This window comes from Monopterus albus, unplaced genomic scaffold (assembly GCF_001952655.1).
Source record: "Monopterus albus unplaced genomic scaffold, M_albus_1.0 scaffold69.1, whole genome shotgun sequence".
NCBI classification, from domain to species: Eukaryota; Metazoa; Chordata; class Actinopteri; order Synbranchiformes; family Synbranchidae; genus Monopterus; species Monopterus albus.
In genome coordinates, this window is record NW_018127949.1 from 1,703,757 (window position 1) to 1,713,120 (window position 9,364).

Sequence of the window (9,364 nt, forward strand, 5' to 3'; positions counted from 1 at the left end):
TGATTGTGTAGCCTAGTGAACCAAACTGAGTGACCATTTTGAAAGCTCAGGACACCTTTGCAGGTGTTTTGAGACTAGCTGAGTGGCATGTCACCATATTCTAATTTATTGAGATAGTGAATTGGTGGGTTTTTGTTAAATGTGAGCAAAATCATCACAATTAAAAGACCCAACGGCTTAAACTACTTCAGTCTGTGTGTACTGAATTTATATAATATACAAGTTTGACTACTTGAGTTGAATTACCGAAATAACTGGACTTTTCCACGATATTCTAATTTATTGAGCTGCACCTGTATTTGCTCTTTTAACTTATAAATCTTCTGTGTCAAAGTTGCGAAGCTGTTTTACAAAAATTACTGGACAAATTTATCACCTATATGGCCTTTGAAATCTTTAGTGCAACAGAATATACTGTATAAGATGAGAAGTAGCTGAGAAGCATATCTTAGCACTAAGAGCTGTCACATCTTGGAACACATTTATTCCTCTTATCCGACCTGTGACAGAGACATCATCCTGCTCCTCTCTGGACCAGGCCCTGCTCGTCTCCACTGCGACACTGCAGTCAGACACGGAGGATGTGATGCTGCTGCTCTGAAGTTGAAGCCTTTGTCTTAAGCGTGCTATGTCACAGATGTAGGCCTCTTTGTAGAACTGACTGGCTGCAGAGAGACAAAGAGGAAGACACCTTTGGATCAGAATTAAGGTAAGAAACAGGTTTAAAGGTCCCACACTATTCACTTTTCATGCTTGTTTTGAGAAACCTTAGGGCCATAACTGTTTCATAAGGTTTCTTCAACAATCTAGTTTAATTAAACAGGTATTTATTGGAAGAGGGTGAAAAAAGCTCTCTGATGGTACCAGGTGTTCAAATTGAAATAACAAAACCTGCTGAGTGGAAACTTTGTTATCAGGTCTAAGCTGTGATGAGTCTAAAATGAAAGTGACAAATAATATATTTTGATTAGAGTTATTTATATTGTAACTACTTATGATGGCATTTAGGGCTTGAATGTGAAGTCAAATCTAAATGTGAAATTATATTACCTCATGGACATGTACTAAAAAGAAAGAACAGACCCTGCATGTCCTCCAGCTGTTGGATGTATTCGACTGCATCCCTGGTTTTGATGCAGTTCTGATGACTGTCACTCAGGTGCTTCAGGATGTGTTTGGAATGGAAAGCTGAATGAGTGTAATACACCAGCTTCTGGAGGCACAGAGAGCCCACGGCAGTGATTTCAAACCTACTGCCCTGTACAGCAAGAGAAAGCAGATTTAGAGATGAGGTTGATGTTGTTTATATGTCAGTATGCAGGTGTGTGTGTGTGTGTATGATAGTTTTAGGACCAACCTGGAAAGTGAATCGGTCAATATCGGTCCAGGAAAAATCATACAATAGACACAGTTTCCCTTCCACCTCCTTGAGAGAAATCAGATCAATTTGCATTCTTAATACATGCAAACTCAAGAGTAAACTGATGACAAAAGATCCACAAAGTTTATTTACATTCACAAGTCAAAATCTTGACGGCTTAACATGCACAGACTGAATTCCCTAACTTTTTGTGAAGTTATCCGAGAAGGACCCACCTGATAAATATGGACTCCCTTCAATACCACACCAAGAACAAGTGATCTTCTCAGCTCTTTTTTCTCCTGCACATAAAATAACAGCTGAAGACACAGAGTTTCAAATATAAAATGTGAGTTCATATAACAGATTTTGTAGCAGAGAGCATGTTTGAGTTAAATATTCTAATGAAATGAGAGTCAGGATGGGCCATGATGAGGCCAAACAGGTGACACTCAGGGTTTTTCCCATCTTTTTCCAATTAGTAAGTTAGACTGAGAAGTAATGCAGCTAATTATTAGAGCTATTATAAGTTGTGTAAGCTTTTACACAGCACAGGACCATTCCTACAAGTTTCCAATTATTACACCAACTGTGTCTGAGATACTGTGTTTAATGCAACAAACAGCATCAGAGCTCTCAGATTTTCTGACCTCAGTTAATTCAAAGGCTGAGTGTGACTCTGCAGTCTGACCTGTCTCATCCTGTAGAAGGTCACCGGTCCGTCCTGCAGACTGTTGGCCTCTTTAATAAACTGCAGGATGGCTTGGTTATGTGACAGGCCTCTCAGCTCACCATGTAACAGCGGGCAGTGCTGAAGCAGATAGTCTCTCCCGCGACGCTTTATCAGCTGAGGATACAGTAGTGTTACATACACATGCTTAAAAAATGTTAGGATTTCACAATTAGTCTAAATGTTAACACTTTTTATTTATTTTTTTTTTTACCCAAGAGGGGAAGTAATCTTCAGGAAGAAAGCAATGTCTGTGCCGCTCCTCTTCATCATTCCCTTCTCTCTGCTCCAGATCTCCGGTTTCAGCTTGAAGCGCAGATGCTGCCAGCTGGAAGAGCAAAGCTTCCTGATGGCGGCTCTGTGAACGCAGCAACTTCTGCCTCAGCTCAGTGTAGTAGAGCTGCTGCACTTTGCTGCTCCTGAAACAACCAAGGAGGATGTCACATCAAAACACACAGTGGTACAGCATGCGCAGAGGGCAGAACATTCATGGTATGTGCAGAGAGAGGCACATGAATATTTGCCACAACACAAAAAGATGCTTACAATATTAGCTGCCCACTCGCTACATAATACTGCACTCTCAGAAAGACGACGAATGGCACCTGAAAATGTAGAATAGAGTCAAAGAGAAATTTTAAAATAATTATTAAATATTTTTAGTGTGAAAGGAAAATTATTCCAGATGTAGTTATACATATAGGATAAACAATTCTTCAAGTAGTTTTCAGTGGTGGTTTATTGATCAGTCAGTTCCTTCTTAAAGCTTAAAATTTAAATGTACTCTATTCTGTAAATAATAGTGTGTAAATATTTAAACATGTTTATAAAGGAGAATTTTATAGTTCAGGTATGGAACATAACTTTGTTCTAGATAAATCAGAATTCAAAATGTAAATCAAAAGTCCTAAAAATCAAATACTGTGTTTTATCGTTTTTTGTTTCTCAGTGGTGGTGACTGCTCATTTGTAGTTTTATACAAACTATAAATTCAAATACACCAACAGAGTTTATATATGATCATACATCTGTGCTCACAATAGGTTTGATTACTTAAAACCTATAAGGTGGTAAAATGTTTCAGTCCAATTCTTTAAGTGAAAATCTGATAAATCAAAATTAAAGCAGTGAAAATTCTGAAATTAAACCATTTTAGAAGTTCAGCAAAAAATGTATTAAAACGTGAAAATAAGCCAGATGTTTCTCAACAGCAGGTGTGCCAAATGAAAAATAATAAGTATTAATTCATCAAACTTGGTGAAACTGGGTTGGTCCTCTGATAAGCAGTTGATCAGATACCTTTAGATTCATTTGTTAACACCTCTAGGCAGTTTAGTTAATATTTGCAGAAACAAAAAATATGTAACAAAAACCTGATGTTCATGAAGTTGTAAGATAATAAATCTGTCCCTGAACAACAATAATGACACCAAGAGAAGTTTGTACAGAACATCTCCTCAGATACAAGACAACATACTGTATTATAAATGATGATTGTGTGTCAGTTCACACTACATGCAGCACTCACTGTTCAGAGCAAACTACTCACTGTCGTAGATCCTCTGCTCCATCTTTTGCCAAAGTACTTGCTCAGCTTTTGGTCCAAATCAAGAAAGAGGTATTCATTATCTAAGGAAGAAATACACACATCCACGGTACATAACAGACAGGGTCTTGTGATGATACTGTGTGCAGTATAATAAACAAAATAGCAATAACTAATGTTATTTAACTTCAGGGGCTGAAGTGCTTCAGTGCCCTTGTTGTTATAGTATGTTCATTAACAACATGCCACAATAAATGAAGTAAAAACATATCCTCCTGAACTCCCACACAGACACTGACCCCTGAGAACAGCCAGACCAAAGACCTGCAGTTCACTGACGCCAAGATGCTTCAACACACTGGGCAACACCTCACGGCCTCTGGCTTTCACCTGAAAAACACACACAATAACAAGCAGCACACCAGAGACACAAAACATTCTCATGTGTCCACGGTGATGTTTTGGTTTTAGCATTATTAGACAGTTGTGTGGTTCAGTACTGACTGTGGGTCCCATCTTCCCACAGCTACATTCTCCAAAATCGGTACTTACTTGATTTCCTCTGCACATTTTATCCATTCCCTTGTTCATTTACCAAGGACTAACATTGTAATGATTTACCAATTAAATCTCCCTTGTCCCATTATGATACAAAAATGGTAGCTTCTTAAGTTAACTTGTCTAAATGGAGATTGTAAATATCTCTAAATATTTAAGAGTAGCCCATGTTTCATATCGTAACAATGACAACTATGATAAAAAAAAACTGTTAAATGTTTAGCATCACTCTTTAAAAACAACACTGATTAAACCACAAGAGCTTATGAAATGTTTGTCACATGATTCAGAAAGTCAAGTCTCAACTCAAAGTATCCATTTCTATTCCAAGAAGAAATAGGATAAAATAAAAAAGTATGAAAGGCAGCTGAAAGCCACTCACCGTGGCAGTGCAGTCCAGGTGCTGCTTGTTTGGTAGCAGGATGCACACGTGCCTGTTCGGTTTCATCCTCATGTCCACAGTGCTTCTGCACATCTCAGTCCTCCATATATCCTCCTCCTGTCCCGCCTTCCCCCGCAACCAACAACGTCAGATACAGCACTTCCTGTGTTTTGTGACATATATGAGGAAAAACAAAAATAAAACAGGTTCTGTGTACTGATGCATCAAGAACGAACTGTCTGGATACACAGTGTGATAACGGTGAATGAAAAAAGTGTTTGAGCTTGAGAAAACATGTAGCATGCAGTGTTAAACATGCCACAGTATAGGTGTCACTTACCAAGGGTTATTTCAGACAAACTGAACAAAATATTTTTATATTAAATAAATAATGGTGGTACCCAAAACATTTACCTCCTCCAAAAAAGACAGAAGACCACTGTTAATCTAGCATTAATTTATTTAAAAACACCACCTAATAATGCCAACTGTGCTTCACTTTGAGAAAGCAAGAACCAAAATGTGGCTTATTTTTAGTAGCTGGTGAGTTTTCATATAGTGAACGTTCTCTGCTCCCCCCTTTCGAAGTTACAATCTACGGTGTTTCGGTTTCCCACACAAAATAATCTTTAACATGCACAAAATAACAATAAACACAACCAAAGAACACTATAATGCATTAAAATGACAACTGCTCCCCAAATACAGGCATGTTTTTTTTTTTATTCTACAAAGTTACATAGTTGTAGTGGGATTTTGCTAACGAACCTTCAATAGCAGTGAATCTCAACAACGCTCACGAGCAGTTCACACATTACGTTGTAAAATACAATTCTCAGGTTAAGCAGAGTTCACACTGAAGCGTCGATGGCTAAAGGCGACCAGAGGAAACATGCAGTACAGTACATATAGTGGTTTGTGTTGGCGGAGGGGTCCCTCCGTGTAAGCGTACAGATGGTGGGCTCAGAAGTGCTTTGAATGTCAAGGTGCTCCAACTTACTTTCAGTATAGACATTTTGTGCGCTTTAATTACATTCCCATTTAAATAGCATACTTTCCATTTGTCAACATGCAATGAGTGTTAATCACTGATGAGTAACCTTTTCCATTTGTGGGTTAATTCACGCATAGATTTGATTAAAAAAAGCATGAAAAAGGTTTTAGTTTTTTTTTTTTAAATAAAGCTGTATGTTAAAAAAAAAATCTATTAATTGTAACAAACAGTGTCGTAGGCTGTGTCTTTCAGGATAAACATTCATTTAAGTGTATAGCATTAGACACCCAATTCTCCTGAATGTTAGTGCCCTGAAATATCAAGAATGCCATTTTTTAACATTCACTGGCTTCACATTGTCGGTCTTAGATTTGGGTTCATCAAACTTCCTCTGACACTGCCTAACACATGCCTTCCTCTTCTTCCTGTCAGCACCATGTGCATTCATGCACCAGCATTAAGTGGGACGCCGAACCTTATTATGATTTAGAATTAAATACATATTTTACAATAAAACAAAAAACAGTAAAACAGTAGTGGTGAAAAACTGAAATGAAACATTACTGTAACCAAGAAGAAAAGCATATGTAAACTGGACAACTCAGGATGATTGTATTGCGTTCTGAACCTCAACTGCTCCTGACAGCAGACTGCGTTTCCACGTAAACAGAAAGGCGAAAGACATCCTGTCCTTTCATCAACCTTAGACTGCGTTTCCACGTAAACAACAGAAAGGTGAAAGACATCCTGTCCTTTCATCAACCTTCCCACCAGTATAAAGGTATGTGTCAATCAAGATATATGCAAGAACAGGTTTAATGATTAATTAGATGGAACATTGTGGGTGTGGTGTATGATTGTATGTTGTATGATCTGTAATAATTCTTTAGTATATTACTTGTGTGGTGTAGAAGAGAATTATCTATGTAGAGATACTGCTTGCAAACCAGTGATGTAAGATGATGTCATGGGGTAGGACTGGATAAGTCTGACTTCTTCCTACTCCATTCAACCATGTACTAGGTATAAGCAAATTGATATTGGATTAGCATTTGCTGGATATGTGTAAAATTATGTGTGTTGACATATCAACTGTCTTTATATGCTTGAAAGAATAAATAAATCAAATCAAATCAATACAACAGAAACGCAATCTCGTTGTCACAAATAACCAGCCACTAAAGACCTCACCTTCAGTTCAAATGGATCAGACACAGTGGTTCTTTTGTCTTACGAATGCCCAACCACTGGAGCAAAAACTGCTCTCTCAGAAGTCATGCGATAAAGCCTCTGATAATGTATTTATAGTACATAAAAAAATGGTGATAATCCCATATGTCTGCTTCCCTGAAAGGCATGACTAAAGAGTCTGAGTTTGTTGCGTTTGAACTCAAGTGGATATCGTGGCTGGTATTAAGTCTTTTCAGTGCGGTGTTATGTAACATTTGTTGAAAACTGAAAACAGCTGTTATGCAAACGCAGGAATCCAACTCACTCAAACCCTATGATGGATTGTGTAACTGAATGCACCTGGATATTAGCGGTTTGAATGCACTTAACTGTGGAGGCTTGTGATTTCAGACTTTCAAAGGGTACATTTTATATTTGCCAAGAACACACTTTTGAATGGCTGAACTGAGTTGCTGCTTATTGTTTTGACCTTAACTACATGAATGATTTGATTTCTACAAATATTTTTGTAAGTGAAAATTTGGATATGCACACACTCTACATGGAGACTGGCTTTCTAATGGCGCTATATTATTAAATCTGATGACACTACAGTGCATTTAAACGCACCACAAACGAGAGACACTGTTCTTTTGGCCTATGTACAATGATTTGTTCTCAAAATTTCATCAAACTACATTTTAACATGTTTTCTACTGTATAATCATGGAGTGCACTGAATACAGGTTTACCAATTAGCAGAAAGACCTAAAATAATATCTCTGGAGCTGGATATATTTACTATGGTTTTCTATGTATATTTTGGTGGTTTATTTGTATAGACGAAAGGCATCTTAATTAGTTCAGATTACTGTAAAAGTGTTTATTTACTAACCAGCTTGAGTGTGTTTTCTAATAGTCTACAGTTCTTCATATTAAAACCTCTTGATTTCACAGACAAAGTTCACAGAGAGAGGTCAGTCCCTATAGGCACCCCCTTTAGAGTAACGATACATGTTTTATCAGCTGCACAGTTCTAAGAGAGGGAGTCAGACTGGAGCAAAAGGGGAAGACTGGCTTCAAGTCTCTTCCAGCTAGCAGCTTTACTGTATGCGAAGGCACTTCCTGGTAAAGCTTTCCACAGAGTAGCACCTGGGATTGTTTAGAAGTAACCAGTAGAAGCCCTTTATTGGAAGGAGACTGGGGTCTTAGCTGGGCTGAAAGACATCTTGGTCACAGCAAGGTGAAACCTAAAATGTACTGCAGGAGCTTGTTCCGATTGGCCTGAGGTAGAAAGGTGCTGCTCAGCTCCAGAGTGGTCACCTTGTTCTCTCTTCTCTCCTTTAGGACCTACAGAAAAAATCACCAGACATGAGGAACAACTCAACTTCAGCTAGTGAACAAGAAACACCATCCAAACCAAACTTTATCGACAGTACGGTGTATTATATTTGTTAGCAAAACACCAGCTAAGTAGTACATTTAAACAGGTGTTCATAAAGTGAATTTTTTCAGTACACTGAACCAAACATTTTAAATTAACACTCTTACTCCAAGCTCTTTGAATGTCCTCACTGTGTTCTTAACCAGGTAATGAGTGGCACTTTCACCTGAAAAAAGAAGACATGGTTACAATGTACTCAGGCCATTTATATTTGACCATCAACTAAATTATATTTCAAAAAAATCTCCATTAGTATGTTGATTAGTTTGCAGTTAACTGCCAGGAGTATTCTCTGTGGGACCTGGCCATGCTGCTGTGATTTTGTAATCAAACCTTTTTATATTCTCAAAGGATAGCACAAGGAATGATGGCCGGGGCCTTTGTAACTTTATTCCAAGTATGAGCTACACCTGGATAATGAATTTAAATAAGAGCTCCATTTTTACACTATGTGGGGGAATATTGCAGTGTTACCATAGGCAGCCACTCCTCTCTCTGTGCGGGTGAGCAAGTATTTGAAGAGCCTGTGGGTGTAGTCGGACTCAGTCATGGGCTGACTCAGACTGTGGACAAAGATGGCCGCGCCGCTGTAGGCCTCCAGCACTGGACTGAGCAGTTGTTGCAGAAAGACGAAGAACTCCTGATGGTCTGTGGAGACGCTCACCTAGAAGAAGTCAGGATGCTGATGTCAAACAACTTGAAAACAGCTCTTGGACATTGGACAGTGCATGTTTTAATATGCTGTGGTGGTGGTGCTGTTGGCTGTAACAAACAACTGAAATAGTCTTTTTAGTATTACTAAACCAAACCTTTAGGTAGCGGTCTCTCTGCTCCTCTCCAAAGTCACTATCCTCATCCTCCTCGTCACTTCTCCAGGAGAGGGGCTCGGGGAACTTTTTGGGCCAAGGTTCTTCTGTGGGGCTGGGACTCAGCTCCTCCTGGTCCTCCTGACACACACACACACAGAACACTTAAATTAGACCACGTGGGCCATGGAAGAGTGCCACACCACATACTACACATAACCTATTATTGTTAACGCTACTTCCCAAGATATTCACCAAGAGTCAACTGCCAGGATTACTTTCATTTTTTTGTCCACCAGCAAAGAGAGCTGGGTGTGTAAACTGACCTCTGCTACGTAGAGAACTCCATACTGGATCAGCCGGGTCACTGCATC

At 38.8% G+C, this 9,364-nt stretch overlaps 2 protein-coding genes across 2 annotated transcripts in view; both read right to left on the reverse strand.

The window, feature by feature from the left end:
- Nucleotides 1-4,724, reverse strand: part of LOC109962871 (FERM domain-containing protein 6) — a 5,780-nt gene extending 1,056 nt beyond the window's left edge. The window contains exons 1-10 of the mRNA XM_020604944.1: nucleotides 4,577-4,724; nucleotides 3,936-4,026; nucleotides 3,640-3,719; nucleotides 2,637-2,695; nucleotides 2,305-2,509; nucleotides 2,052-2,207; nucleotides 1,597-1,662; nucleotides 1,358-1,426; nucleotides 1,084-1,258; nucleotides 501-665 (exon numbers count right to left, since the gene is read on the reverse strand). Coding sequence (XP_020460600.1) covers nucleotides 501-665; nucleotides 1,084-1,258; nucleotides 1,358-1,426; nucleotides 1,597-1,662; nucleotides 2,052-2,207; nucleotides 2,305-2,509; nucleotides 2,637-2,695; nucleotides 3,640-3,719; nucleotides 3,936-4,026; nucleotides 4,577-4,669 — 1,159 coding nt within the window. The 5' untranslated portion in view covers nucleotides 4,670-4,724. The remainder of the gene's footprint in view (nucleotides 1-500; nucleotides 666-1,083; nucleotides 1,259-1,357; nucleotides 1,427-1,596; nucleotides 1,663-2,051; nucleotides 2,208-2,304; nucleotides 2,510-2,636; nucleotides 2,696-3,639; nucleotides 3,720-3,935; nucleotides 4,027-4,576) is intronic.
- A 1,908-nt stretch (nucleotides 4,725-6,632) lies between these two features.
- gpam (glycerol-3-phosphate acyltransferase, mitochondrial) overlaps nucleotides 6,633-9,364 on the reverse strand; it is a 17,862-nt gene continuing 15,130 nt past the window's right edge. The window contains exons 17-21 of the mRNA XM_020605303.1: nucleotides 9,317-9,364; nucleotides 8,994-9,131; nucleotides 8,659-8,848; nucleotides 8,292-8,350; nucleotides 6,633-8,090 (exon numbers count right to left, since the gene is read on the reverse strand). Coding sequence (XP_020460959.1) covers nucleotides 7,974-8,090; nucleotides 8,292-8,350; nucleotides 8,659-8,848; nucleotides 8,994-9,131; nucleotides 9,317-9,364 — 552 coding nt within the window. The 3' untranslated portion in view covers nucleotides 6,633-7,973. The remainder of the gene's footprint in view (nucleotides 8,091-8,291; nucleotides 8,351-8,658; nucleotides 8,849-8,993; nucleotides 9,132-9,316) is intronic.